Source organism: Natrix helvetica, assembly GCF_964273705.1.
Source record: "Natrix helvetica genome assembly, chromosome: 1".
In the NCBI taxonomy this organism is placed as follows: domain Eukaryota; kingdom Metazoa; phylum Chordata; class Lepidosauria; order Squamata; family Natricidae; genus Natrix; species Natrix helvetica.
Genome location: NC_138548.1, coordinates 364,055,447 through 364,082,800, shown reverse-complemented (window position 1 = coordinate 364,082,800; position 27,354 = coordinate 364,055,447). Strand labels below are relative to the sequence as shown.

Here is a 27,354-nt window from a genome sequence, read left to right as displayed (position 1 = left end):
CAAAGGAAGCACCAGACCCAGACTGCCCCCCTTCCTCTGCAGGCTCGGCCCTTGGGACCCCCAAGTGGGGATTGAGCGCGGCCTCCTGCCTCCTCCATTTCAGGGCAAGGTGGGTACTTCCTTGACCCCATCTTTTCTGCCCCAGGGGGTGCTGCAGAAGGGCCCAGCCCTAGGAAGGGATATACAGCTTCAAATCCACATTAAAAGTCCACCAAAGGGGAGGCCTCTTTACAGAGCAGAGCCCCCATCCCCATCCTGCACCCCGCTCAAGGAAGTGAGCCCAGCCACAGGCAGCTGCAAGATTCTGCCATGTCAGCAAAACCCAGAACTGCTCCCCCCTCCCAACCCCAGGGGTCCAATCTCCCAGGAGACCCTCACAGAAAGAGGCTTTCTTTGCTCGTGTTTCGGGGTCAAGCCAGAAGACCCCCCTCCCCTTGCGATTCCCCCCCCTCACTTGGCCCAAAGGATGGGAGCAGCTTCCGCTGGTCTAACGGGGCCCAGGATCGCCTCTTCTCAAGGCCCATCAGCGCAACCGGCCATCCCGCGAGGCAGAGCTGGGCGCAGGAAGGGCAGGGAGGGAGGGGGAGGGTGTTGGCCCCCCCCCCTCCTGCCTTTCTTTCTGTGGGGAGCTGCTGGTTCTCGGGTCCCAGAAGCAGACTGCGAAAGGGAAAATACAACAACAACAACAACAACAACAACGAAGGACATCTAGAAAGAGTCCAGAGAAGAGCAACCAAGAGGATTAGATTGATGTTCCCATGTCCCATTCTTGCCCCAGATGATCGGGTGAGTCAGCAAGGCAGGGGCCGCCCCCCCTGGAGTCCCCCTGCCACGATGGAAACCCAGTTGGACTGGGGGGGAGCTCAAAACCAGGTGGGAAGGCGGGAGGGGAATCAGGCGCCATTGGGGGGGTCTGGAGAGGTCATCTAGTCCATCTTCACATCAGGGCCTTCAGGTGACCTGGGAGGGACCAGGGTGGGGTCTCACCATGATGAGGGAAATCTGTGTGGTTCTTAAGAACTTGACAACAGAGGGATCATAGCCACAAGGTCACGGAAAGGGATACTACGGCTTCACACACATGGAGTATTTCACGCAGTTCTGGTCGCCACGATGTAGAAAAGATGCGGAGACTCTAGAAAGAGTGCAGAGAAGAGCAAGAAAGAGGATTAGGGGACTGGAGACTAAAACATATAAAGAACAGTTGCAGAAACTGGGCATGGCTAGTCTAGTGAAGAGAAGGACCAGGGGAGACAGGATAGCAGTCTTCCAATATCTCAAGGGCTGCCCCAAAGAAGAGGGAGTCAAACTATTCTCCAAAGCACCTGAGGGGAGGACAAGAAGCAATGGGTGGAAACTAATCAAGGAGAGAAGCAACTTAGAACTAAGGATAAACTTCCCAATGAGAACAATTAACCAGTGGAACAGCTTGCCACCAGAAGTTGTAGGTGGAGGTCTTTCAGAAGAGATTGGACAGTCATTTGTCCTGAATCATATAAGATCTCCTGCCTGAGCAGGGGGTTGGACTAGAAGACCTCCAGGTTTCCCTCCCACGGTGTTATTCTGTTGCTCTGTTTGTCCCTGTAACAGAAAGAGGGGAGGCATGGGTGTGGGGGCGGAAGGGCTGAGATTTGGACAGGTGGGCAGGGTCTAGAGGTAGCCTCCCGGGGGGGCTTGGGGAGCGAAGGGCGTGAATCTCACATTGTCAAGAGAGGATCCTTTTGGGGAACCCCCCGGCCAGGTAGGGGGCAACGCCTCAGGCACAGAATTAGCCCGGAGTCCTTGCAGAGAGGCCAAGGGTCCAGAACTCAACCCCCCCTCCCTTAAACTGCATAGGGCTTTCTCCATCTGTTCCCAGGCCGAGGCTGGGCAGTCTGGGGAGATTCCTGGGCACTGGAGGGCTCCCTCCTTCCTCCAAATCCTCAGTTGCAGCCCGAGGAGTTTTCAGTCCCTTTTAAACTCATCTGAGCCCCTGGCTCTCTTTGTGGCCATGAGTTCCACAGGCCAGCATTGTGCCACCTTGCTCAGAGCGGCTGTGTCTTTGTGTGTGTGTGTGTGTGTGTGTGTGTGTGTGTGTGTGCGTGCAGAGGCACCTTCGCTGTTGCCCCACAGGAGGCAACCCTGTGGGGCAGTGAGAACAATTAATCAGTGGAACATCTTGCCTCCAGAAGTTGTGAATGCCCCAACACTGGAAGTCTTTAAGAAGATGTTGGATAGCCATTTGCCTGAAACGGTATAGGGTTTCCTGCCTAGGCAGGGGGTTGGACTAGAAGGCCTCCAAGGTCCCTTCCAACTCTACTATTGTATTGTATTGTATTGTATAACCACATTTTCGGCAGCCAGGAACCTCCCTCCCTCCCTCCCTCCCCCCACAAGCATGAGAGCTGCCCTTCTGCCCATCAGCCACTTCTCACAGCTGTGCCCAGCCGGCCCTGCCCTGACCGCAGCTCTTCTGCCTCCAAAGCCTTCTCTGGCCACAGCTGGACGTTCCTCCGGCAGATGTGGTCCCGCTCTCCTCGGCCGGCAGGGGCCTCCCTCCCCCCCCCCGTCCCCTCCGGCTGAGCTGGGAGTCCAGGAGAGACACTGTAATTAGGAGGCCGAAATTAGCCGGCTGCCTTCCTGTCCTCCTCTGTGGGGCCGGTGCAGGAGGGGGCGCTGGGCCAAGAGATCCTCCCAGGCTCAGTTGTGGTGGTGGTGGGGGGGAAGGAGCTGAAATCAGCATCCCTCACTGCACAATATTGTACGAACACAACATTTGGAAAATTCAGCTTTCCCTGCCTCGCGGGGGGGGGGCTCCTGTGTCCCCCAGGAGGCGCAGGGGAGGCTGCAGGTGAGACGCCCCCAACTTTCTCAAAAGATGCTAGCAGGTGCAGGGAGGGGGAATCCCAGCTGTGCCCTCCCCTCCCCGGCTCAGTGTGATGTGGGGTCAGGCCCAGGTGGGGCCGGTGGGGAGAGCAGCCCCTTCCTTGTCCCAACTCTCCCTGCAGAGTAGCAACAGGGGGCCCACTCTCTCGGACCCCAATTCTCCCTTCAGTTTGCAATGAGGAGCCCCCCCCCTCCACCTATGTGGTTCCCACCACCTGGGAGTCAGGTCTCTGCCAGTGGTGGGATTCAAAAAATTTTTTATCACCAGTTCTGTGGGCGTGGCTTGATGGGAGTGGCAGGGGAAGGATCCTGCAAAATCCCCATCCCCTCCCGATCAGCTGGGACTCGGGGGGGCAGAGAAGAGATGGGGGCGCGGCCAGCCAGAGATGGCATTTGCCAGTTCTCCAAACTACTCAAACTTCCCACTACCGGTTCCCCAGAACTGCTCAGAACCTGCTGAATCCCACCCTTGCTCTGGACCCTTCCAGACTCTTCCAGAAGAGAAGCAATCCTGCCCCTCGTCCCCCGGGGTCAGTGGCTGGAGTCTCGGGCGGAGCGGGGGAGGCAACACCCTCTCCACTCCTGCCATTGAGCTAAGCTACAGCTCTCCCCAAACTCTGCAACTTTAAGTCTTGTGGACCTCAACTCCCAGAATCCCCCGGCCAGCCATGCATGCAGGAAGTCCACAAGCCCTTAAAGGGGCCACGCCTGGAGGCCCCCCGAGCTGAGCCTCAGAGCAGCCTCCCGCAAGAGGCTCGGGAGTTTACACTGGGAGGCGTTGGCTGGATTCAGACAAGACTTTTGAGCCCCGTGGGAAGCAAAGGCAGGTGTTTGGGGGCAGGTGGGGAGGGGGGCATACTAGCACACAGCAACTGCAGAAGGGATCACAAACTCTTGTCATTTGTGGAAAGTAACCAAGGCAGCTGTGGAGGAACCAACGGGAGCCCCGGCTGTGATGCAGCGGCAGGAAAGGCCCGTGCGAGACGTCCGATGCATCCCTCTCTATGGAGCTTCCACAGCCAACAGCCGGACCTCCCGTCGCCCAGCCAGCCCCCCCTCCCCTTCGGCGAAAGGAGCCTGGGCCTCAACGGGCAGCCTGGGCGGTCCCTCTGCACCTCCCCAGCCAGGCCGGGGGCCTCACGGAAAGCACTGCGGGGTGTGAGAAAGCAGCTCCAGTGATGAGGAAGTCAGGAGAAGCCAGCAAAAGGCAGGTGGAGGGAGGGAGGGGGGGGGCATCCTGTGGGTCTCTGGTGACTCTGGTGGCAGGGCTGCAGGTGGGACGGGGGGGGGGGAGGGCATCCCTCGCTCTGGGGACCAGCCTTGGGGTGGGGTGCTGTGGCCGTCCGACTCCACCCGGCCTAATTGCAGCCTTCTTTCTAGGATCCGGCCGGCCCCTCATCCTCTGGGGCCTCCCTCTGCCCAGACCGGCTGAGGCAGAGGGGGGGCTGGTACCTTAAGGGGGTGGGCTTCTGGGCTCACCAGATGGGAGGAGACCCCTCCCCTAGGAAGGACTTGTTCCATTGGCCCTTCTTGAGAGCAGGGCCTGTCTGCTGGCTAAGAAATGGGAGACACCCCCCCCCCAAATGCCCAGATCCCCCATTTCTCAGCTCTTTGGTAAAACCCCGCAGCCCCCCTCTGCATGCCCTGTAAAGGGGAGGCTCCCATCCTGGCTTCACCCACCACCTGTGGGGGGGGGGATGCCCAGCAAATGAGCCCCAGAGACCCCCCCCCACTTGCAGAGGCAGGCGAGGCAAGGAGCCCAGGGCGGGTGGGATCGTCTTGGGCTTCGCTGGAGGAGGGAGGGAGCTGTGGGGGGGGGAGGCGGCAGGGCACAAGCCCCACGGGAGACGTGGGAGCTCCGAGCCCGTCCTCGGGTCAGCCTCCGTCCTACAGGGTCGCTCCGAGGCGTCCGTCGCTCCTTGCACTTCAAGCACCGGGGACTCTGAGCACAAGCAGAGCGCCCTCGTTTCCCCGGCTCGCGTGGGGAGCCCCGGGTGATGCCGTGGGAGGGGGAAAGCCCCTGGGGGGGAGGGGGAGGCTGGGCAAGGGGGAAACCCAGAGCCGACCCTTCCTCTGCTTCTCATGAAGCTCCCCCCCCCCCCCACAACTCTTGTTGCTGGCGCCCTGGGTGGAGACCGGCTGGACGGCGAGGAATGCGCGACCGGCTGCTATTCTGGGCTGCGGGTGTGGCGGGTCCGGCCGCAGAGCCTCCCCGCGCCCTGCCAGCGCTCCGGGGACCCCAGCAGCAGCCGGGAGGGGAGGGCGCTGCATGGGCCCCTCCGCCGCCCGCCCTTTGCACGTGTTCAGGAGGCCCGGAGTTCAGCCCAGCGCAGGTAGCGCCCTGCCTCCGCCCGGCTGAGTCCCCGTCTTGGGAGGCGAACAAGGCCCTGCTGTGCGGCTCAGAGCCGAAAAGGAGCCGCAGAAGGCGGGAGAAGCCAGTGGGAAGCCTCGGGGGGAAACGAGCGTAGCCTGCCGGCAACGGGGGTCAGCCCAGGCCACCCGGGGGGGGATTCCAGCCGACGGTATGCGGGGAATTTCCTGAAGGGGGGGGAACCCAACCTGCGTCCTGGCGGGGATGGGTTGGCAGGGCGCCCCGAATCCCTTGAGCCCCCCTCCCGCAAGGAGAAGGTAGAAGTGGCTTGAGGGATGCTTTGGGCCACAGGGGACCCCCAACCCAATTCCAGCACGGCAAGGCGGGGGGGGGAGGGGCAAGCGACGGGGTGAAGGCGTTTCCCCTAAGGAGGCGCAGCGGGGAATCGTAGCCTTCTCGGGTGAGGTGCGGCTGCCCCCCAGCGGCCGAGGAAAGAACTGCAGGGAGCAACTCAGGAACTTTTCCGGACGAGGACGGAGAATGAGACAGGTTTTTTTGTTTTGGGGGGGGGGGGGCTTTGCACCCAGCGAGAAACCAGACTGCTCCCTTAAAACCACAATACATGGTTTATTTGCGTGGTACATAATGCGAACACAACAGCTGTGTTTTATTAACCAGGTTTGAGCAAAGCCAGAGAAACCTAACTAGGATTCCAAACTATTGAAACGTAGTCTGTTGCGCAGAGGTGGCCGGCAGATGTGCGAGGACCCGGCTGGCAGGTGCTGGGAACGCCGGTCTCTCGCCTGGGGTGGGGGACCCGTGGCCCACTTCCAACCGCCTGCGGCCACCGTCCATAAGGGCCTCAGGGAGGCCCCCAAAGGTTCAACATCCGTGCTTCCCCCCCCCTCCCCCTCCCCCTCAAAGAGGTAAAAAATCTCTTCCATAACAGCCTCTGGCGACATCACAGCCTGGCGCTCTGCACATGCTCAGAAGTTCTGCATTCCTGATTCAGGGGGAGGGGGGGAGCAAAGAGAATGCCCCGGACGCCCAAACAATTAAAATGGGGGAAGAGAAACAGAAAGCGGGAGGGGGGGTGGGGGGGCCCAAATGATTTGCCCTTCGGTTGATTAAACCAACAGGTTCCCCAAAGTGGTTATTTAGGGAAAGTCACATAAATGGGGGACGGGGGGGGGGGGAGGAAGCAGCAAGAGGCGTATGGGCCTGCGGTGGGGGGAGACCGAGAGGGAGACCCCCCTTCTCCACACACACACACCCTGGCCTTACAAGGCCAGCGCTTGGAGCGCAAGAGAAGAGCATCAGCCAAGGGAGACAGGGAGGGGCTTCCGATTCGGCCAGTCAGGGGGGGGGGGAGAGGAGAGAGGGGGAGCTCTGCCCCAGGACACCCCAAGGACGTGGGGCAGGGGGCTCCTCTGGGTCAGGAGGGGGGCGAGCAGGCTGTCTGGCAGGAGGGCCGCCCCCGGGCCCTGCCCCTTGCATAGATGAGGGCTGATACAGTCAAAAGTGCTAAGCCAGAAGAGGAGAGGGAGGGAGGGGGGGGCTCAATGGAGCCCCCTCCCCACAAGAAACGGGAACCATTTCAGAACCGTGACAGGGGCTGCCAGAAACCCACTGCCAAAAAGCCAGCTTCGGGGTGGGGGGGGGTGGGGGGGGTGGGGGGCAAGTCAGAAGGACGGGGGCCACTTCGCAGGCTGCAATGGAGGGAGGGAGGAGCCTACCTCCTCCCCCACCCAGGAGCCCTGGCACCTCCCACCCTCAGCCCAGGGGGCTTCCCATGCAAAACGATTGGGTGGGGGGCACTGTTATGGGAGCCCCTTTCCCAGGTGAGGAACCCCCACCCCAGCACTCAGAGGCCGGCTGAGGGGGACCCCTGGGATTTATGCAAAGGTGGGGAGGGGGCTAGCGCTCACCCACCCACCCCCGTGGCTGGGAAGTCCAGCCCACTGCCCCAACGCAGAGCCCCGGGGGGGGGGGCGTGAGAGCTCTCTGGCCTTCTTGGCCGCAACCCGCCGGTCCTTGGGATGGGGGTGGGGGGGGTCAGGACATCTGGTGGGGGGCTTCCAGCATCTCCATCAGGAAGGTGTCGATGGGGGTGTCCCCGATCAGCTTGAAGAAGAAGAGGTGCTCCAGGCACTTCAGGCCAATGGAACGCAGGGCGGGCAGGCGCAGCAGCAGCTTGGCAAACCTGGGAAGGGGCGGCACGGGGGGGGGGGTCAGGCCCTCAGTGGGGAGGAGGGGGCTGCCCCAGGATGGCTTTGAAGGGCCCGGGGCCCCTCCATTCCCCCCCCCAACGGGAGAGCCTAGGCAGGCAGAGAAGGGGAAGGGGGGGGACCTCCGTTGTCCCAAGCACAAAGTCTCTCCCCTCCCCCACAATGGCCTTATGCCCCGGGGGAAGGGGGGGTGTCTCCTGCCCAGCCCCCTCCCTCCCCGCCAGCCCCACCTACCTCCCCTGCTGATCTGGGTACTTCTGCTTGCAGTAGGACTCCAGCGAGGCGTAGACTTTCTCGCGCAGCAGCTCCACCTCCCCGGGGTTGGAGAGACCCTTGGCGTCTGGGGGGGGGGAGAGGAAGATGGGAGGGGGTCACACCAATTGGTGGGTTTCCAGCTGCTTTACTACCGGTTCGCTGCGAGGGCGTTTTGCGCATGTGCAAAAATTTTGCTTGTTTTACTTCCACGCGGGTTTGCCGCACATTGTTGTGCATGCGCAGTTTAGTGAAAACGGTTCTTCACGTGTGCAGAAACATGCCAGAAACGGGAGAGGAGACCGGGGAACCGTTTGGGGGCGTGGCAGCCCTGGGTCACGGCCGGTTCAGCCAAACCAGGAGGAACCCATCACTGGGTCACGCCCGGGAGGAGGAGGAGGGGGGGGCGATGCTCCTGGGGGAGGGGAAGAAAGGCCCACCTGGGTTGAAGAGGATGATGGCACGCAGGCAGCCCAGCTCCGTCTTGTCCATCCGCATGTCGCGCATCTTGGACACCAGCTCGGTCAGCACCCTGGGGGCGGGAGGGGTCAGAAGAGCCGGCCGGCCTTGGTGGGGGAGCCTCGGCTGGGGGCAGCCCCCACCGGCCGTCCCCTTCGCCCTCCTGTAACTGGGCTTCCTGGCCCCGAGCCACCTTCCCCCGCACCTCACCTGTCGAAGATGGCCCCCACGCCAGCACTGTGGGCGCTGTTGCGGTGGACGTGCAGCCCGGTGGCCAGCAGGATCCCGTCCTTCACCGAAATGGACCGGTGGGAGAAAGAGGCGATCAGCAGCTCATTCCAGCCTGCCGGGGAGAGAGAGAGGGGGGGGGGCTGCCGTGAGACCAGGGGTTCATATGTATCCGGGACCCCCTCCCTGATGGCCGATGTCCAGGCCGGGCCCCAGGCTGACTCACCGGCCCGGAGCAGGATGACCTGGTCATCCAGGGGCAGCTCCGAGAAATGGGGGATGCGCTTGGCCCACTCCACCAGGGTGAAGAGCTGCTTGTCCGCCGCCTGGCAGATGTTGGTCACCGGGTCGTTGGGCTGCAGGAGAAAAGGAGGGGGGGGACAGGCAGGCGGAGGGTGGGACGAGGGACACTTGAGCCAGCACTGGGACCCGCCCCCAAGCCAGGCAGAGCCATTCCCTGGCAGCTCCCCCTCCTCCCTCCCCTTCGCCCGGCCCCCTCCTCCACCCCACCCGGCCCCCTTACCTCGTCTGTGTCGGTGGGGTGGTGGAGGGACCGCTCTGATCCCGCTGCTCCCCTTCCCCAACTCACCGAGCTGCCCCCCGTGCCGGCTCCGTCGACACCTTGGTCGGACTTCTGCTCCACGGCCAGCTCGGCCTCCAGGATCTTCTCCACCGGCATGTCCTCGTTGGCCCCAGTGCCGGCCAGCTCCCCCTCCCCGTCCTTCTCCTTCCCCCGCTGGCGCTCCTCCTGCACGGCTGCACCGTGGACGCAAAAGGGGGGCGCAAGCATTGGTGGGGGGCAGAAGTGCCGGGAGGCAGCCCCTCCCTCCCTCTCCTGGAACCAAGCAGGGGGAGGGGGGCTGCCCCTGTGTCCAGCCCTGAGAGGCCCCCTGCCTGCCACCCCCCCCTGCGCTACCTTCGCGCTTCATGCCGGTGGCCAGGCACTTCTGGTAGCGGCAGTACTGGCAGCGGTTGCGCTGGCGCTTGTCGACGATGCAGTCCTTGTTGTCGCGACAGGTGTAGGTCAGGTCCTTCCGGATGGTGCGCTTGAAGAAGCCCTTGCAGCCCTCGCAGCTGTAGACCCCGTAGTGCTTCCCTGGGGAGGGGGGGGCACGGGAGGGCTCACTCCAAGGCCAGAGCAGCCCCAACCCTCCCTCCCTCCCTCCGCAGAATCCCAGCCGATCCAAAGATTACCCCCCCCTTAAAAGACCCTCCCTCATTCCATGATGCCCCCCCAAAAGAGGGCAGCTCTGCCCCACCTACCCGATGACCGGTCCCCACAGATGGCGCAGAGCCGCTTCCCAGGGACTAGTCCACTGTGGGGGTGGCCTGGCAGGACCCTCATGCCCACCGGAGGCTTCACGTCTTCCGAGCTGCTGACCGAGTGGAGGCCGGACAGGTTGACCGTGGAGTTGATCTGAAAGGGGCGGAGTGGCTGTCAGAGGCGGGGCCTGGGGACCCTGCTGCCACACCCGCCCAGTGTCTGTGGCCCCTGTTTACCTGGGGGCTGCTGACGGGTCCGTAGCCGATGGAGGGGGTGGCCGGGAGTCCCGGGGAGCCCATGGAGGAGCTGATGACCGGGAAGGGGGAGCCCAGCCCACCGATGGAGCTGGTCATGGCGGAGCCGATCATGGAGGGGTGCAGAGGGGGAGGAGGCTCAGGCGGCGGGGAGGCTCCCAGGCCCCGCAAAGGGGGAGAGCTGCTGAGCGAAGAGCTGTCTGGACTCCTGCAGTCTTCAGAGGGGGGGGGGGGAACAGGAGGAAGAGGAAAAAGAAAGGAGGGAGGGGGCGTGTTAATATAAGAGTCGGAGCCCCCCCACCTAGATGCCGGGTTGCAGAGTCCCTCCCTGAAGACTTCCTCCTTAGCCCCCACCCGGACTCCCACAGCTTCCTCCCTCGCCGGATATTTTGCAAGGCGGCCGGGAGTCACATGACTGTCTGGCGCTTGCCGGCTGCTGCTGTTTCCTGGGACACGGGGAAGGAGGGAGAGGGGGTGGGGGTCCTTGGGGCTACCATTTCTTCTCCCCTGCCCTTTTCCTCCCGCCCTCCTGGGGACCCCCACTGCCCCCCCCCCCCCGGTGGAGGACTTGGGTGGTTCTTTCTCCCCCCTTCCCCTCTACACTCCACCCTCCTGCGACAGGAGCCCCTAGGCCTCTCCTGCCCCCCGCCAACACATCCAGGTGGGCACAGGTGGAGAATTCTGCCTCTGGCCAGTTCCCTCCCCACATAATCAGCAACTGGGGCCACTCGGGGAACCTTCCTTTGGTGCCAATTCTGCACCCCGCAGCTCCAGAGAGATCGGATGAGGCCTGCCCCAAATTCCAGCCAGCGATTGCTGCCAGTCGGAGCAGACGGGAGGGGCCGGCCTGGGCAAAGCCGGCTCCCCTCCTCCAAGCCAATGGCGCCCCCTCAGCAGGTCAGGGAAAAGGGGCAGCCAAAACTGCAATGAATGGCTCAGCACCCAAAAACAAGTAAACACTTGGAGCTGAGGTGGCAAAATAAAAGGCACTTGAGGAAACGCCTCTCCCGCCTGTCAGAGGTCAGCACCAGGGCAGGCAGAGGGTGGCATCCATGGTGGGCTCAGACTCCCCCCCCAGGCCTCTTTTGCCCCCCCCCCCCCGAAGTCAAGGGTTTTATGTTCGATTGGAGGAAGGGGGAGGACGCTCAAAGAAAGGAAGGCCAAGGGGGGCCTGATTAAAAAGAAAACAACCCCAGTAACAAGAGTTGGAAGGGACCTTGGGGGTCATCTAGCCTCACACAGGAGACCTGTACTAGGGATTCAAACTGCCGACCTCTTGGATGGAGAAGCTCAGCGTCTGAAGTCACTGGAGCCCCCTAGCACTGCAGAGCTCCTGGGAGAGGGGGGGTGGGGGCTGCCCAAGCCACAAAGGTCCGAAGGTCTCTGGGTGACGGTTGCCCCAAAGAGGCTTTTCACCCCCCCCCCCACCAAAAAGCAACCTGAAGGCCTTGGGGTTGTTTGGGGGATTTCTTGGAAAAGATGGCCATGTTCTTTGAAGAAGCTCCTTTGGGGGGGGGGGGAGGAAAAAGAAAAGGCCAGGAACCCCCAGTTGGAAAAAGGGATTAAAGAAAAAACAAAGCGACACTTTTCCTACAAGGGACTGAAGGGGGCTGCAGGCCCTCTCCTCCCCCCCCAGAGAGAAATGGGGTGGGGGGGCTACAAGCGAAGGAGGTCCAAGGCGATCTCCCCAGGGAGGAAAGACTGGGCCCCAAAGGCCAGGGGAGGCTTCCCTCCATCGGGGATGACAGGCTCTCACAGAGAGAGAGAGAGAGACCCCCCCCCTGGGATCAAGGGGGAGTCCTTAAGGCCGGGAGGGGGGCTTTAGGGGAGGGGGGGCTTCAGGGTCGCGGAGGGGAGGGGCAGGAGGGCTTCCTAGGGAGCAGACGGGGCTGCCTTAAGCAGGAGGGAGGCTACCAACCGCACCAGGGGACACCCCTCCCCAAAAAGCCTCGAGTCTCCGGGTGCGGAGGGGGGGCTCCCAGGGCAGGACCCTCCCCCGGGGAGAAGGGCCAGAGAGGGAGAGCCCCCACCCCCCCGAGAGCCGCTTCCTGGATGGATCTCCTTTTGGGGAGGGGGCGGGGGGATTCGCTCCTCCGTTTTCAGACGGAGCCCCCAACCTCCCCGGGGGAGGGGTCTGCCCCCTGAGCCCCCTCCGCACCCGGAGACTTGCCCCCCCCTCTGCCTCCCTTCGCTTAAAGCAGCCCCGTCTCCTCCCGTGGAAGCGGGGGGGGGGGAGAGGGAGGGAGCAGGAGACCCACCCGGGAAGCGCCTGGGGACACGGGCGGGGGGGGGGCAGCCGACAGGGAGGCTTCCGAGCCCGGAAGGCCGAGGCCGCCGCTCCTCCCGCAGGAGGCTCCGGCGCTGCGGACCAGGGGACCCCGCGGAAGGTCCGCCGATCGGGAGGCTCCCCCGGGAAGGGCCTCGACGGGGGCTCCCCGGGACCTCCTTCCGCTGGGCAGGGTCCGCAGAGGAGGCTCCCCGGGGGAGAAGGGGGGGCCGGCGGGGTGGGGGGGAAAGCCCTCCTACCTCCTCCTCCCCGTCCCGAGTCCCCCATGGCCGCGCTGGGTCCCGCCGGGCGCCCCGGACTCCGCTCCCGCCGCCTCCCCCGCCCCCGCCGGGCGCCGCCGCCGCCGCTTACCCACCATGCACCGCGGGGCCCTCGGCGCGGCTCTCCGGCCTTGGCCAGACTCCCGGCATGCCCCGCGCCCGCGCCCGCCGATTGGCCCGGGCGGGGACTCCCGGCGTGCTCCGCGGCGGGCCTGAGCGGCTACGAGACCGGGAGGCCTCTTCTCTCCGGGTTTCCCGTCCCCGCCAGGCCTTCCGGCGCCTCCGAGAGCGGAGATGGCGGAACCGGGGAAGCTGGCGGGGGAAACCTCCCTCGGCCTGGCAGTCCGGGCGGCGGCGGCCATCTTTGGTAAGGGCGGGCCTCTGCTTGCCCTACGCGGGGGGGGCTGCCGCCATGATGGGGGCGGGCGGGCGGGGCGCTCTCGCGAGGGTTGGGAGGGGTGGTGGGTGGAGCCTGGGTGCCACGTCTGGTCTGAGCCCGGCGCTTCTGCCTTGTCTGCCTGCGGGAAGCCGGGTGAGCCTGGGGGTCCCGCGGGGGCCATAGAGCGCGGGCGCAGAGGGGCCCCAGGGGGGGGAAGAGGCCGGCCATAGAGTGCGGGCAGAGCGGGCGCCAGGAGGGCTCCTGCTCCCCGCAGCCCCGCTAAGGCGCCTTTCCGCTCAGCAGGACGATGGGCAGCGGCGGCGGCGGAGGGCTCCGAGGGGCTCCGGTGGCGGCCCTGGCGGTCTGCGCGGCGTTGCTGTGTGCCGCCTCCGCCCAGCACGGGGACGCGCACCACGGGCACTCCCACGGAGGACACGGCTGCCACGGCCACACCCACGAGCACATCTGGCACGGCCCCGGAGGACACGCCCACTCGGGACACGGCCACGCCCACTCGGGACACGTGCAGGAGAGTCCGGCGGGGGCCCCGCCCAGGAGGGAGAAGCTGGAGCCCTTCCGCCTGTGGAGCTACGTGAGTGGGAGGGGGGGCTCCGGGCGCCCCCCCTTTGCAGTGGGAGGGAAAGGGACCCCCCCTCGGGTGTGGGGCTCCGGTGGGAAGGGTCCCTGCACAGCCTCCCTCGGTGCCCTCCTGGCTGCCTCCAGACAGGCGGCGGTGGGGGTGTTGCTTCCTCCTCCCCTGGGTGACTGAGGCCCCTCCCTCCCCCGCAGGCCCTGGGGGCCACCCTCCTGATCAGCGCTGCCCCCTACTTCATCCTCTTCCTGATCCCGGTGGAGTCCAACAGCCCCCAGCACCAGGCCCTGCTCAAGCTCCTGCTCAGCTTCGCCTCGGGGGGCCTCCTGGGGGACGCCTTCCTGCACCTCATCCCCCACGCCCTGGGTGAGTCCCTGCTCCATCCCCCCACCCCACGGGGGGCCCCTCCCACCCCCCACTCCCTGGGATGGGGACAGGGTGCGTGTCAGGTCCCACAGCTTCTCTCCTCCCCCCCTCCACAGAATCCCATGCTCCTCACGGAGAAGAAGGCGGCAGCCATGGCCATTCCCACGCCAAGCCCTCCGGCCACGGCCACTCCCACCAAGGTAGGGGCCCAGGCAATGTCCCGGGGGCTGAAGAGGGGAAACTCTGCCCCCTTTCGCTTTAAGTGGGGGTCTGGGCGCCTTTCTCCCGGGTGGCCGAACTGGGGGACAAATGGAGGAAGAACCGTTCCTTTTCCTCGGCTTTTACGGGGCGGGGGGTGGGGAGGCCGAATCCTTAGAAAGAGAGAGCCCTCCCCCACCCAAAAGGCCCTGGGCGCTGACCCTCGCCTCCTTCCAGGCCCCGAGCACCAGCACACGATGGCCGTCGGCCTCTGGGTCCTGAGCGGCATCGTGGCCTTCCTGGTGGTGGAGAAGTTCGTCAGGCACGTCAAAGGGGGACACGGACACAGCCACGGTGGGTACGGCTGCCACGGCACGGCATTCCAGCTGCCTCCGATGTCAAGCTCTCAGCCCCCCACGCCCCTCCGCCCCACATGGAATGGGGAGGTGGATCCCTCTGGAATCTCTGCCCCGTGGCAGCTCTGAGGAGCCCCCTGTGGGGCAGGGCTCAGAATGCAGCATTGCAGGCTGACTCTGCTGACTGCCAGCAGTTCAATCCTGACTGGCTCAAGGTCACCTCAGCCTTCCGTCCTTCTGAGGTCCATAAAAGGACGGTTGGGGGCCAGAGGCTGCCTCCGCACTTGGGGAGGGCTGTGAAGCAGCACGGAAGCCCAAGGGCTGTGGCTGCAACAGGCCTCTTTCTCCCCTGGGAGACTTGGGGCAGGCGGGCACAGCAGAAGTGGGGACCCCTCAGGGCGGCCCCGTCCTTCCACACCTCCTGCTTCACGCTCTTCCTCTGCTTCCTCTGCAGCTGCCAAGGCCAAGAGCAGCGATGACGAAAGGGAGGAGGAGGAGGACGGGGGGGTCGGAGAGCCGTCAGGGAAAGCAGCCGCCCCACCGGCCAGGAAGACAGAGGCGCCTCCAGAGTCTGGTGAGGGGGGCTCAGGGCATCTGGAGGGGCTTGTGGGCTGGGTTCATCCAGCCAGAGCCCCCCAACTGATCTCTTGCTCCCTCCCTCCCTCAGCCATGCGCGTAGCCGGCTACCTCAACCTGGCCGCTGACTTCGCCCACAACTTCACGGACGGGCTGGCCCTGGGCGCCTCCTTCGTGGCAGGCAGCACCGTTGGTGCCATCACCACCCTCACCGTGCTGCTCCACGAGGTGCCCCACGAAGTGGGGGACTTCGCCATCCTCGTCCAGTCCGGCTGCACGAAGCGGAAGGTGGGTGGGGAGGCTTCCCTGGTGGACCCCTGCCCAAAGGCCTGTGGGCTCTTCCGTAGGGAGCCCCCTGGGGACGGATGGGCCTGTGGCGGGACGGGGACGGGGGTCTCCCTGGTCTCGGCTGACTTCCCCCCTCTCCCACCCAGGCCATGAAGCTGCAGCTGGTGACAGCCCTGGGGGCGCTGGCGGGCACAGTCTGCTCCCTGCTGGCGGAGGGTGTGGGCGAGGCGGCCACCGCCTGGATCCTGCCCTTCACGGCCGGCGGCTTCATCTACGTGGCCACCGTCTCCGTGATCCCGGAGCTCCTGCAGGAGGCAAGACTGGTCCAGTCCTTGCTGGAGGTGCTGAGCCTGCTGGGCGGCGTAGTCATGATGGTCTTCATCGCCCGATACGAGTAGAGTGGACGAGGCGGAGATGCTGGCGTCGGGGGGCGGGGGGGGAAGGGCTGCTGGAAGGAGCCAGTCCTGCCCGCGTGGGCGCCTCCTCCTCCCCCCACGCTGCTCCAGAGGACTGCACGGAAGGCCCAGCTGTCCCCGTCCTCCAGGGCAGCGACGGGAGCAGGAAACGGGTCTGGCCGTCCAGGGGACCAACTTGTCTGTCCCACGGGGCACCCTGGGAATCGGTGCACCTGTACTGTATGTGTGGGAGGGAGGGAGGGAGGGAGGGGGTGATGAGTTGGACACTTCCTTGCAATTCCAGGGGGAGAATTTGCACAGCCCCCCCTCCAATCTTTCTGCCGGACGGACGGGGCAGATCGCATTTCCTGCGTTTCCTGTCTCTTCCTCCCCACGCCTGGCCTGCTGTGGGGAGGGGGGGGGACAAAACCCATGTTTTCTGGGGAGCCAGCTGCCATGTCTGTGTGCGAGTGAGTGCGTGAGAGGCTCCGGCAGACATTTCTTTCGTATCTCCTTTTTTATATGAGGGGGGGCGAAGGGGGGGGCAAGATTGGTAAGCAGCAGAAGCCGGGGGAGGGGGGACAGCGGGAGGGGCGAAGGGTGTCCGTGGTCGTTCACCCGGCTGCGTTTCTGGGAGGGGGGGGAGGCGGAGCCGTGAATGGGAGCAAGAACTTCAATAAACACGTCCAGACTCCTAGAGCGGCTCCTGTGGTTCTTTTGGATGCGGAGACCCCTCCATTCGGCAGGGGGCTGGACTAGAAGACCTCCAAGGTCCCATCCAGCTCCCGTCTGCTCTTTGCACAGAACTCGACTTGGTGCGTTGTGATGTGTTGCGCTGTCGGCCCCTTCTTAGCCGCTCTGGTTGGAAAGGAGCAATCGGGCCTCAGACGGAAGGATTCCCCGGGGTGCCCCATGGGAAAAGGGATTCCTTCCGCAATGCAGGAAGTCCTCGACTTACAACAGTCTGTTTAGTGACCGCTCGAACCTGCAACGGCTCCCGAAAAAGGCGACTTGGGGACCATTTTTCACACGCTGGTGACGTCCACGTGGTCAAAATTCAGACGCTGGGCAAGTGACCCGTGTTTATGATGACTGTAGTCTCCCAGGGTCACGTGATCCCTTTTGCGACCTCCTGACAAGCCAGATTCACTTAACAACCGGGCTGTTAACCTATCAAATGCAGTGATTCGTTTAACCACCGTGGCAAGAAAGGTCGTAAAACGAGGTTCAGTTAACGGACATTTGGGGCTCAGGCGTGGCTGTGAGTTGAGGACTGCCTGTAAAGCCCCCCAGATTGGGAGGAGGTCTTGGGCAGCTTTCCCCCACCCCCACCCCGCTTTCCATGGTTACAGAAGCCGGGGTCCTGCCCTGTGAGGCTTTGAGCCCTCCCCCTCCCAGCAGGCCTAGTTGGGAGGGGGCAATTGGGGGAGGGGGAACTCCCGCAGCGCTTGGGAGGGGATTTTGAAGAGTGTGTATGTGTAGGGGGGGATTTGTCGCTCTTTCCTACAAGCCCCTTGGTGTCCTGCTCTGTGTGTGTGTGTGTGTGTGTGTGTGTGTGTGTCTGCCCCAAGTGCCACTGCAGCAGCTGTGCCAGCTGTTCTTCCCTCCCTTCCTCCCACCCCTGAAATCCCCCCCCCCAGTGCTTGATCCATGATTTATGTAGAACTGAGAGCATCTGCACCCGAAGCCAAATTCCTTGTGTGTCCAATCACCCTTGGCCAATAAAGAATTCTCTCCTATTTCTGACAACTCTACTCCTATTTCTTATTCTTATTCTATCCCTTATTCCATTCCCTATTCCATTCCTAATTTCCATTCTTTTACTCTATTCTCCTATATTTTTCTTTTCTTCTATATTTCTATTCGATACTTTCATTCTATATTTCTATTCTATTTTATTCTATTAGTTTTTATTCTCTATTTCTTTTATTCTATATTTTTCCTTTATTCTACTTTTCTTTTCTTTTATTCTATATTTCTATTCTATTCTTTTATTCTATTCTATATTTCTAATTCTATTCGCACCAAAGGAGGGGGGGGGAGAATCTGGGCAGGGGAAGCTGCCTCGATTTGCGCCTGCGCGCGTTCCGCTCCGCTCCCTCGGGGGGGGAGGACAGAGGCCACCGAGAGCGCCCCCTAGAGCGTCTCCCCCTTCCGGGAAGGGGCTTCCGGCCATGGCGGCGCAGCTGAGGCTCCGTGGGGCGCTGGCGCTGGTCACCGGTGAGGGGCTGGGCGGGTGAGGGGCGGAGGGGGCGTCCAGGTGAGGAGGGGCCTGACGGGGGTCTCCCTCCCTCGCAGGGGCCGGCAGCGGCATCGGGCGGGCGGTGAGCCTGCGCCTGGCCCGCGAAGGCGCCTCGGTGGCGGCGGCGGACGTGGACGAGGCCGGGGCGGCGGAGACTCTGCGGGCGCTGCCGCCGGGGGACCACCAGGCCGCGCGGGTGGACGTGGGCTGCGCCGGGAGCGTGGAAGAGCTGCTGCGGAAGGTGCAGGTGGGTGGGGCCCTTGGGGGGGAAGGGGGAGGGGCCTGTGTCCCTTGGCCCTGCCCCCTCCTCACCCCTCCTCCCTCCCTCCTTCCTTTCTGCGCAGGCGCACTTCTCCCGCCCGCCCACGGTCTGCGTGAACTGCGCGGGGATCACGCGGGACGAGTTCCTGCTGCGGCAGAGCGAGGCCGCCTTCGAGGCCGTCCTGAGGGTCAACCTGAAGGTGCCCCTCCCCTCCCTTCTCCCACCCACAGAGACACCCCTCTCCCCCTCCTTTGAATAAAGGGGGAGCGCTAGGTCCTCTTCCTTGCAGACGTCTCATCACCCAGCCAGGGAATGGCATCAGCGCTCACTGGAGGTGGGAGGGAGGGAGGGAGAGGTTGGCATTTCCTGATGGTCCTGAGTGGTTCCCCCCACCCCCACCCACCCCCTTTAATCAGCCTTTGTCTCTCCCCCCAGTTATGGGGCCCTTTGGCCTTCCAGCCCAGGAGCCTCGGATGGATGGATGGATGGATGGATGGATGGATGGATGGATGGATGGGTGTGTCCGTGTGTGTGTGTTGGATGCACCCTTACCCACAGAGGAACCACGGGAGGGGAATCTATGCTAGTAAATGGTGCATTTCATAGGACGAGGATCCTTTGGAGGCCAATGGGAGGCTTTTAAGAAGAGGCTGGACAGCACTTCGTCTGAAATGGTCTGGGGGTCTCTTGGTCCGGCAGGGGGGGCTGGACTAGAAGACCTCCAAGGTCCCTTCCGCCTCTATCCCCATTCCTGTTTCTAATTCTATTCTATTCTATTCTATTCTGGTCAATTCTTATTCTTTTGTTCTTTCCTGTTCTTATTCTGTTCTACTTCCATGCTGTTTCTATCCTTATTCTCCAACGTTGGTGGAGACAGCAGTCATGCATGGGTTAACTCAGTCAGTAACCAGGAGACCTGAGTCTACCAAAGTGATGGCACCGCCTCACAGGAGGGTCCTCCCGCTTTTCACAACTCAGTTCCATCCGAACTGGCTGTGCTAACTGCTTTCTCCTCAACTTTAGTAGATCAAGAGCCACCAGGCCTCGGCTTGGGCCATTAGGGCGGGTGCCTCTGCTTCCTTCTTGAGTCGCTCTGCTCTCTTACGGCTGAGGCAACTCCAGGCGAGGCTTCCGGCCGGGGATTCTAGGACTCGCCAGGGATATCAACTAGATAAAGGCGGCCCTAAGAATACACTGCAGACGCTTCCTTGGATGCGGCCCGTTTTGCCTCCAAGGGCCACAGCATCCTCCACCTCCACCCGTCGCCTGCTTTGGCTCAAGCAGTGGCAGGCGGAAGCCCGTGCCAAGTGGAGGCTGCCCTCCTCTCCCTATTCTCCCTCCCTTCTCTCTGGGGCCCCTTTGGATCCTCTGTTGGTAGAGCCCAAGGGTGGGCGGAAGGTCTTGCAGCCGGCCACTAAGAAACAAGAGAGCCGCAGTCAGTCCTTTTATCGCAGGCAGCCCTTTCGGGGTCAGGACGGGGGTTCCTCCAGCTCCCGTCCGCAACGTCAGGCTTCTCTCTCCCCCCCCCCCCCCCCCCCAGGCAGGGCCCTTCCTTTTCCAACAGGGCAGGCAGGAACAGCCAGGGATTCCAGCCCAGAAAGTCATTCAGGGACAATACCAACCGATCCTACAAGAGGCAGAAGTGGCTGCCTGGAGGATCTCCCCATAGGGGGACGTCTGTCGACCTTCGCGGATCATTGGGACGACATCACCAACGACGCGTGGGTCAGGTCCACGATCAGATTCGGCCTTCTCTTGGACTTGCGCTCCAGCCCTCCCGTGCCCCATATCCAGGGACCCTCAAAAGAGGCTCCTGGTGGAGCAGGCCGTCCGTCATTCAGGCCATTCAACCTGTGCCTCCAGGCCAGGTGGGAAGGGGGTTCTACTCACCTCTTTATCGTGCCAAAGTCTTTGGGGGGCTGGAGAGCGATCCTCGATCTCAAATTCTTAAATCGATTCCTCAGGTACAGGAGGTTCAAAATGCACTCTCTCCTGTCAATCCTAGAGAGCGTGTGCAAACACGATCTCCTCACGTCAGTGGACCTCACGGAGGCTTACCTCCACGTGCCCATTTGCAAACAACACAGACGGTTCCTCCGATTTGTCTATTTTCAGTATCGGGCCCTCCCCTTCGGGCTATCCTCAGCCCCGAGGGTCTTCACCAATCTCCTGTCAGTCGTAGCAGCCCACTTACATGCCAGACCCATTCGGATCTTTTGCTGCCTGGACGACATCCTCCTGTTGCCCAGGTCTCGCACCCAGGCCCTGCGGGATCTTCAGGACACCTTGCAGGTACTTCAGGAGGTGGGATTCTCCATCAATCAGGAGAAGAGCCGCCTTGTTCCCACCTCTCGTCTAGTGCACTTGGGGGACCCTTATCAACTCCGCTCAGGGGAAGGTCTTCCTGTCTCGGGAACGACAGATCAGCCTCAGGGACTTGGCCTTCGAGGTACGGAGGAGACAGCAGGCCCCTCTTCTCCAGCTGTCTCAACTGCTGGGGAAGATGGTCTCTTGCTTCTCCATCGTCCCTTGGGCGGGGCTTCACAGCCGCTGCCTCCAGGGGTTTCTTCTGCCCTTCCAGAAGACCAACAGCAGCTGTTCCCTAGCGACAGTCAGGTTGACTCCAGAGGTCCTTCACTCTCTGCACTGGTGGATCTCCCTGGCCATCTCTCAGGGGTCCCTCTTCAGGGAACCACCTCGTCTTGTAGTTAAGACGGACGCGAGTTTGACGGGTTGGGGCGCTCACCTGGAGGATCAGATAGCTCAGGGTCTCTGGTCCGACTCCGATCTTCCCCACAGTATGAATTGGCTGGAGTTGAGGGCCATCCATCCACCTAGCTCTCCTTCAGTTCCCATCTTCAGTTTGCGGCACACACGTGCTGATTCGGACAGACAGCACGACAGCCAAGGCGCATGTCAACCGCCGGGGGGGGGCACGAGAGCGGTTTCCCTCATGGAGGTTGCCTTTCGCCTAGGGATCTGGGCTGAAGCCGACCTTCCCTCCCTCCACGCCGAACACATCTCGGGCTCCAACAACCCTAGAGCAGAGCCGCAGAACAATCAACCCTGCGGAGTGGACCCTCAACCGCCGCATCTTCAAACAGCTGTTGACCAGGTATGGGATGCCTGTGCTAGATCTCTTCGCAACGGCATCCAACAATCAACTGCGGAAGGGACGGACGCCTTGAGGTGCAGGTGGCCCCACGGTCTCCTGTGCTCCTTCCCTCCCTTCGCCCTGATACAGAGGGTCATTCAGAAAACGGTAGAGGCAGAGGCCGAGCTCATCCTGCTCGGCCCCCCATTGGCCGCACCGCCCATGGTTCGCGGACCTAGTCAACCTCTCAGTGGGCCCAGAGTGGCGTCTTCCCCTGATGCTGTCCCTCCTTCACCAGGGATCCATCCACCACCCCGACCTATCTTGGCTCCGTCTAACCGCATGGAGGCTGAGCGGGAGGTCTTGAGGGCGGCAAACCCCTCCGAGACTGTAATCCTAACTATTCAGGCTTCTCGACTCCCGGCCACTCATAGGATCTACGGATCAACATGGCAGACTTTCAGCACAAGGTGCCATCTTGTAAAAGGTTTAGCCCCTAAAAGCTTCGGTCCCTCAGGTTTCGGAGTTCCTGCAACAGGGACTAGATAAAGGACTTGCGTCTAACACCTTACGGAGGCAGGTGTCGGCCCTCTCCTCGGTTCCCTCTCTTCATCGAGATGAGCCTCTCTCCTTGCACCCTCATTAGGGCTCGTCTAATCTCTGCCCTCCTGTCAGTCACCAAAGCTAACCAAAGTCCTTGACTCTCTCACTGGACCACCCTTCGAGCCCCTGCATCACCTGATGTTGAAAACAACCTTTCTGGGGGCCATTACGTGTGCACATGATGGGTCTCAGAATTGGCGGCCCTTTCCATCCGTTCCGACTTGTGTACTTTCCACTCAGACCGCGTGGTCCTTCGACTTGATCCCACCTTTGTCCCAAAGGTCAATTCGGCCTTTCATCGGCCTCTGGATCTCACCCGACCGAACTTTTGCCCTCATCCCTCTCACGGCCTCGAGCGCAAATGGCCCAGGTTAGACGTCAGAAGGGCTCTTAAGATCTATATTGGCAAGACGGCCATCTTCAGGCGCACCGAAGCGCTCTCTCTGTCTTTCCATCCCACAAACAAGGGTCTGAAGGCTTCTCCATCCATGGTTGGGCGCTGGATCCGGTCCACCATAACTAGAGCTTACCTGGCGAGTAAACCTCACGCTTCCATCCAACATCACGGCGCATTCCACACACAGCGCGGATACCTCAGCAGTGTGGACAAGGCAGGTCTCGGTGGAGGAGAGCCGCAAGGCGGCCGCCTGGGTGACCCCCAATTCCTTTATCCGCCATTCTAAGACGGACAGATACGCGTCGGTGAATGGGGCGTTCGGACGGCGGGTGCTTCAACAGGTTCTTCCCTCTTCAAGCTCCTAGTCCAGTCTCATTCCCACCCAGGGACACGCCCAGCTTTGGTCCATCCCATGCAATGGCCGCTTTCTCCCACCACCGTTGGAGAATGGGGAGGGAGGTCGTCGGTTCTTGCCTGATACGCCCCTTCTGGAGGCTGGTGGAGACAGCGGTCAGTCCCTGTCCTAGTTCGCGGAGGGATTTCTGGAGCTAGGCTGGGGTTTCGGAGGATTGAAAGCAGTCGACTAACGCACAGCCATCTACTCATCTCCTTCATCACAAAAGCGGGAGGACACTCCTCTGAGGCCATGACATCACTTTGGTAGACTCCGTTCTCTCGGTTACTGTGACTGAGTTAACCGCTGACTCTACCTGCCTCCAGAAGGGGCGCATCAGGTAAGGACCAGCGCCCCTTTCTATTCTAATCCTATCCTATCCTCCTATTTCCAATTCCTCCTATTCTATTCCGTTATTCTATCCTTATTCTTACTTTATCCTGTCCTCTCCTCTCCTCTCTCCTTATCCTGCCGATCCCTTCCCCTTCCATTGCAAGGCCTGCAACAAAGCCAGAAAGCCCAGAGCCCACCAAGGACCTCCCTCTCCCTCTCCCTCCCTCTTTGCAGGGCGCCTTCCTGGTGACGCAGGCCGTGGCAAAGGCGCTGGTGGAGAGCGGGGCCGCTGGGGGCTCCATCGTCCACCTGGGCAGCGTGGTGGGGAAGGTGCGTTGGCCCTCACTTCCTTTTGGGGGGGGGACTGGCAGGGCAGTGGGGGGGGGAGGAGAGGCTGGGCCCCTCCCTGCCAGGTGGGCCCCCTCCCCACCTCCTCCCTCTCTCCCTCTCCCCTCTCTCTCTCTCCCCAGCCAGGTGGGGAATCTGGGCCAGGTGAACTACGCGGCTTCCAAGGCCGGGGTGGAGGCCTTGGCCAAGACGGCAGCCAAGGAGCTGGCCAGGTGAGGCTCCCTCTGGGGGTGGGGGGGGATTGGGCCCTCCGTGAAAGACACTCCCCCCATCTTCCCCCTTGACTCCTGCCAGGAAAGGAGCCCCTCCCCTCCCTCCCCCCCTCCTCTCCTTTACCTCTGCAGTCTTTGGCCAATGAGCCCTGACCTTTTATGCACCGGGGGTCCTCAACCTACGACCACAACGGAGCCCAACATTTCTCTGGCTAAGGGAGGAAATTGTTAAGTGATTTTTGCACCATTTTACGGCCTTTCTCGACACGGTCGTTAAGTGGATCGCTGCGGTTGCTAAGTTAGTAACCTGGTTGTTAAGCGAATCCGGCTTCCCCATTGACTTTGCTTGTCAGAAGGTCTCCAGAGGGGGATCACGTCACACACACACACACACACACACACACACACACACACACGGGATGTTGTTATAAATGCGAGTCAGTTGCCAAGGATCTACCTTTGCATCGTTAGTACCAGGTGGTTCCGAAGTGTGGGAAATGGTCCCAAGTCCCTTTTTTCAGCGCCTTTGTAACTTTGGTGGCTAAATGAACCGTCGTAAGTCGAGGGCTGCCCGTACTCCACGGGGTCTCCTTTCAGAGGGGGCCTTTGGGCGGGAGAGGCGAGGACAAAGGCTTGAATTAACGTTGGTGCTGTTGTGCGAAGTGGGTGGTGGGTGGGGGGAGGGTCCCCCCTGAGAGAGAATCACCATCCCCCCCTCCTCCTCCTCCTCCTCTTCCTCTCCCTTTGCCCAGGTACGGCATCCGCTGCAACACCGTTCTGCCGGGTTTCATCCGCACCCCCATGACGGACAAGGTCCCCTCCAAAGTCCTGGATAAGGTCAGCACCTCCTGCAGGACCTCTGTGCGTGTGTGTGTGTTTGAGAGGGAGAGAGAGAGAGAGAGAGAGAGAAAGGGACAGAGAGATAGAGAGAGAAAGAGGCACAGGGAGGAAGGGACAGAGAAAGAGACAGAATGAGAGAGAGAGACAGAATGAGAGAGAGAGACAGAATGAGAGAGAGAGAGATGGAGAAAGGGACAGAGAAAGACAGAATGAGAGAATGAGAGAGAGAGAGAAAGAGACACACAGGGAGAAAGAGAGAGAGAAAGAGACAGAGAGGGGAGGGAGGGAGGAAGAGTGGCAGAGAGAAAAAGAGAGACAGAATGAGAGAGGGAGAGACACAGGGAGAAAGATACAGATAGAAAGAGAGACAGAGAGAGAGAGAGAGAGAGAGAGAGAGAGAGAGAGAGAGAGAGTGAAGCTGGGGTCCCAGGGCCTTGTGGCCGATTTCCTTTCATTTCTTCCCCCAGTTTGCTGCGATGGTGCCGATGGGACGCCTGGGGGAGCCCGAAGGTGAGGCCCTCGTCCTGCTGCTGCGTTTTGGGGGGTGGGGACCGGGAGGGGAAGGGGGCCCCTGCTCACCCCCAGAGTGCCTCCCTTGCCTGCTGCTCAGGGGAAGCTGCCCCTCCCCGTCTCACCTGGGCCTGGGGAGACATTCGGCAGAGGTCTTCTCGGCCTCAGGCGCCCCCACCCATCCATCAGGGCCCCCCACCTCCCTCCCCCAAAAGAGGGGCTGGCGTCTGCTGTGGGGCAAAGAAAAGTGGGGAGAAGAGGCATCCCTGCTGGAGGGGCTGAGCCAAAGGCCTCGCTCCCATCTGGGTCCACGGAAGATGCTGAACAAAATCACAGAGGGAAAGGACCTTGGAGGTCATCTAGTCCAACCCCCCTCCCCCCCCCCGCGCTCAAGCCGGAGACCCTGCACCACCTCTGACAGATGGCAGTCCAGCTTCTTCCTCCAGGGATGGGAGCTCCCACGACCTCCGAAGGCAACTTCTCTTCCATGGGTTGATGGTTCTCCCTGTCAGGAAATTCCTCCTTACTTCCAGTGTGAATCTCTCTCCTTGGTCGCTTTCCATCCATTCCTCCTTGTGTGGCCTTGGGAAAACAGGCTGACCCCCCCCCTGCCTTTCCTCTCTGTGGGGCAGCCCCTCAAATATTGGGAAGGCTGCTCTCCTGCCTCCCCTGGTCCTCCTCTTCCCTAGTTCATCTGATGTTTGAGCCTCCAGTCCCCCCTGCACTCTTTCTAGAGGAGGGGTCTCCTCCACCCTTGGCAACTAGGAACTCTGGGAGTTGAAGTCCACAAGTCTTTAAAGTTCGGAGACCCCCCCCCTCTAGAGTCCCAACGGAGCTGGCAAGGCATTGTGGGAGAGGCAGACCTCGGAGGGCGGAAGCCCCTCGCCCAGAGTTTTTCCAGAAGCTCCTTCCTTAGGAATAATACTTCGGCTTTCCGGATCCTTCCGAGATCTTGCAGCTGGGATTGGTGGCTAGGAGAAGAGCCTGCTTGACCCACCCTGGGCATCTGACGTGGGCTCTGCCCTTTGCTCTCTTCACTTCTGGGGGCGGCTCACTCTGACACACACACACCCTTCTCCTTCCCCCAGATGTGGCCGACGTCTGTGCCTTCCTCGCTTCAGACGAGAGCCGGTATATCACCGGTGCCAGTCTGGAAGTGACAGGTAGAGCCGGGCTGGGAGTGGGGGGGGGGCAGGGGGGGGATGTGTCTGGTCCAGCATTGATCTTCCCAGCTCTGACCTCCTCTTCCTCCACCTCCTCTTCCTCCACCTCCTCTTCCTCCACCAGGGGGCCTCTTCATCTGAGCCTCTGCCGCCCCCTGCTGGGGAGACACGAACACACTTCCAGGAAGGACTCTGGGCCTCTCAGTGGATGCTGCCCTCCACGGACGGACCTGGTGCTCGGCCGATGCCCGTCACTGCCAGGGGGCCGTAGAGGATGGGCCCTGGACTTGTACGGGAGGGGGCCTCTTCCGGCCCAAGCTCCACCCCCCCCCTCCCCCAGCAGAGAGCTGCAATTGCCATTTCAGGAGTTGTTTTCTAATTCACCTGTGGATGGATGGAGTAAAGGTGCTTTTTAAAAGACGAGCTGGAAAAGGGGCAGAGTTTGTGTGGGAGCGAAGGCTGCGGAGGGGAAGCAGGTTCCTTCCCAAATCCAGGGGCAGCCGGGGAGCCTGCAAGCCACGAATGAGCCACCCACGGAGAGAGAGAGGTGGTGGGTGGTACGAGGGGGCCTGGGACTGGCAGCAGAGCCGGAAAGCAGCCTTTCCCCCCCCCCCAGGGGGGTCTCGGGGGAAGGCTGAACCGGGTCTAGTGCAAATGCCCCCCCCCCCCCAATTGACGGAAGAGGAAATGGGGGTCGTCCACCAAAGGCCTTTCTGGGCTCTGGGAAACTCCTTGCCAGAAGGACCCTCCCCCAGCGCCCCCCCTCTGGGCTCTCTTGAATATCGCTCACCGTCTCTGCCATCACAGCAGCCCAGCTCAGAACGTTGCTGAGGGATGCAAGCAGCCCGATGATCAAGACCCTTCACGAGCCCCCCCCTCTCCCCTTGGTCATATGTCCAGAATCAGCAGGCTCCCCCAGGGCTAAGCAGGCGTTGGGAGGGCTGGTGCCAGTGCCAGAAGGCCTCCCTGGTCAGCTTTCTCGGGCCGGGCTCTGCCCTGCGGTTCAATTTCAATTGGGGGGGGGGAGCTTCTGGGAGGCCCCGCTGGTCCTGGGAAAAATGGAGGAGCCTCTCCTGGGTCCCCACCTTTAATCTCCCAGGGGTGGGCTCTCGGGGGGGGTCTCCCCATGGGATCTACACTGGGAGGATTGGTCCTACTGGGAGCACAGCATGGGCAGTTTTTGAGCCCCCCCCTCCTCTCCCCTTCCGGCTTGGCTGGGGCTTTGCCATGTTTCTGGCCAGTTCATCATCGTGTGGGCACCTTTGCGTATGGGGGATACGCGCCCCGAACTGTCCAGTGGCCTTCCCCCTCCATGGCTTCCCACAGGTGGGGAGGAGAAGAGGGGCCTCTTGGGGGTGGGGCTTCTTTTCCCCAAAGGCTTGTGGGTTGGTGGTGAGG

The 27,354-nt window shown here is 62.1% G+C and overlaps 4 protein-coding genes across 17 annotated transcripts; 3 read left to right on the top strand and 1 right to left on the bottom strand.

The window, feature by feature from the left end:
• Nucleotides 1–5,783: 5,783 nt before the first annotated feature.
• On the bottom strand, nucleotides 5,784–12,775 carry RXRB (retinoid X receptor beta). 4 transcript variants are annotated; one of them, XM_081971602.1, is made up of 10 exons: nucleotides 12,500–12,775; nucleotides 9,844–10,076; nucleotides 9,607–9,760; nucleotides 9,260–9,439; nucleotides 8,867–9,099; nucleotides 8,570–8,699; nucleotides 8,326–8,458; nucleotides 8,097–8,188; nucleotides 7,639–7,744; nucleotides 5,784–7,379 (listed from the first exon to the last, which is right to left on the bottom strand). In XM_081971602.1, exons 1-10 carry the CDS (start codon nucleotides 12,768–12,770, stop codon nucleotides 7,232–7,234), a joined length of 1,680 nt encoding a protein of 559 aa, XP_081827728.1. In that variant the 5' UTR covers nucleotides 12,771–12,775; the 3' UTR covers nucleotides 5,784–7,231. The 4 variants fall into 4 exon arrangements, with proteins under 4 accessions (XP_081827728.1, XP_081827729.1, XP_081827730.1 ...); XM_081971603.1 differs by having other exon boundaries at nucleotides 8,933–9,099; XM_081971604.1 differs by having other exon boundaries at nucleotides 12,504–12,695.
• SLC39A7 (solute carrier family 39 member 7) lies at nucleotides 12,643–16,253 on the top strand. 3 transcript variants are annotated; one of them, XM_081971640.1, is made up of 8 exons: nucleotides 12,643–12,775; nucleotides 13,091–13,379; nucleotides 13,577–13,745; nucleotides 13,862–13,945; nucleotides 14,181–14,297; nucleotides 14,754–14,873; nucleotides 14,967–15,163; nucleotides 15,310–16,253. In XM_081971640.1, exons 2-8 carry the CDS (start codon nucleotides 13,095–13,097, stop codon nucleotides 15,559–15,561), a joined length of 1,224 nt encoding a protein of 407 aa, XP_081827766.1. In that variant the 5' UTR covers nucleotides 12,643–12,775; nucleotides 13,091–13,094; the 3' UTR covers nucleotides 15,562–16,253. The 3 variants fall into 3 exon arrangements, with proteins under 3 accessions (XP_081827766.1, XP_081827767.1, XP_081827765.1); XM_081971641.1 differs by having other exon boundaries at nucleotides 12,644–12,775; nucleotides 13,088–13,379; XM_081971639.1 differs by lacking the exon at nucleotides 12,643–12,775 and adding an exon at nucleotides 12,864–12,940.
• A 1,406-nt stretch (nucleotides 16,254–17,659) lies between these two features.
• On the top strand, nucleotides 17,660–26,377 carry HSD17B8 (hydroxysteroid 17-beta dehydrogenase 8). Of its 8 annotated transcripts, none has more exons than XR_014173569.1 (9): nucleotides 17,660–17,778; nucleotides 17,857–18,047; nucleotides 18,145–18,261; nucleotides 23,118–23,213; nucleotides 23,354–23,443; nucleotides 24,196–24,280; nucleotides 24,751–24,793; nucleotides 25,882–25,956; nucleotides 26,081–26,101. XR_014173569.1 is itself a non-coding variant. In XM_081932752.1 (9 exons), exons 1-9 carry the CDS (start codon nucleotides 17,733–17,735, stop codon nucleotides 26,095–26,097), a joined length of 750 nt encoding a protein of 249 aa, XP_081788878.1. In that variant the 5' UTR covers nucleotides 17,660–17,732; the 3' UTR covers nucleotides 26,098–26,377. The 8 variants fall into 8 exon arrangements, 6 of the variants coding, with proteins under 6 accessions (XP_081788878.1, XP_081788877.1, XP_081788882.1 ...); XR_014173570.1 differs by having other exon boundaries at nucleotides 23,048–23,213; nucleotides 23,358–23,443; XM_081932752.1 differs by having other exon boundaries at nucleotides 17,857–18,041; nucleotides 23,358–23,443; nucleotides 26,081–26,377.
• On the top strand, nucleotides 19,275–21,996 carry LOC309381574 (uncharacterized protein; the record flags this gene model as incomplete). Of its 2 annotated transcripts, XM_081932733.1 has the most annotated exons (3): nucleotides 19,275–20,354; nucleotides 21,038–21,177; nucleotides 21,455–21,996. In XM_081932733.1, the coding sequence occupies 3 exons, from the start codon at nucleotides 19,275–19,277 to the stop codon at nucleotides 21,492–21,494; spliced, it is 1,260 nt and encodes a 419-aa protein (XP_081788859.1). In that variant the 3' UTR covers nucleotides 21,495–21,996. The 2 variants fall into 2 exon arrangements, with proteins under 2 accessions (XP_081788859.1, XP_081788858.1); XM_081932732.1 differs by having other exon boundaries at nucleotides 21,038–21,996.
• Nucleotides 26,378–27,354: the final 977 nt, after the last annotated feature.

Excerpts from the sequence above, each read along its gene's own strand:
- HSD17B8 (XM_081932751.1), top strand. The coding sequence starts at position 17,733 with ATGGCGGCGCAGCTGAGGCTCCGTGGGGCGCTGGCGCTGGTCACCG. Across the intron at positions 17,779-17,856 it reads GGCGCTGGCGCTGGTCACCG|GGGCCGGCAGCGGCATCGGG; the intron begins GTGAGGGGCTGG and ends CCTCCCTCGCAG. Across the intron at positions 24,281-24,750 it reads CCTCCAAAGTCCTGGATAAG|TTTGCTGCGATGGTGCCGAT; the intron begins GTCAGCACCTCC and ends TTCTTCCCCCAG.
- SLC39A7 (XM_081971640.1), top strand. The coding sequence starts at position 13,095 with ATGGGCAGCGGCGGCGGCGGAGGGCTCCGAGGGGCTCCGGTGGCGGCC. Across the intron at positions 13,380-13,576 it reads CCTTCCGCCTGTGGAGCTAC|GCCCTGGGGGCCACCCTCCT; the intron begins GTGAGTGGGAGG and ends CCTCCCCCGCAG. Across the intron at positions 13,946-14,180 it reads CCACGGCCACTCCCACCAAG|GCCCCGAGCACCAGCACACG; the intron begins GTAGGGGCCCAG and ends GCCTCCTTCCAG.
- RXRB (XM_081971602.1), bottom strand. The coding sequence starts at position 12,770 with ATGGCCGCCGCCGCCCGGACTGCCAGGCCGAGGGAGGTTTCCCCCGCC. Across the intron at positions 9,100-9,259 it reads CACCGGCATGAAGCGCGAAG|CCGTGCAGGAGGAGCGCCAG; the intron begins GTAGCGCAGGGG and ends TCCACGGTGCAG. Across the intron at positions 7,380-7,638 it reads TACCCAGATCAGCAGGGGAG|GTTTGCCAAGCTGCTGCTGC; the intron begins GTAGGTGGGGCT and ends GCCCCTTCCCAG.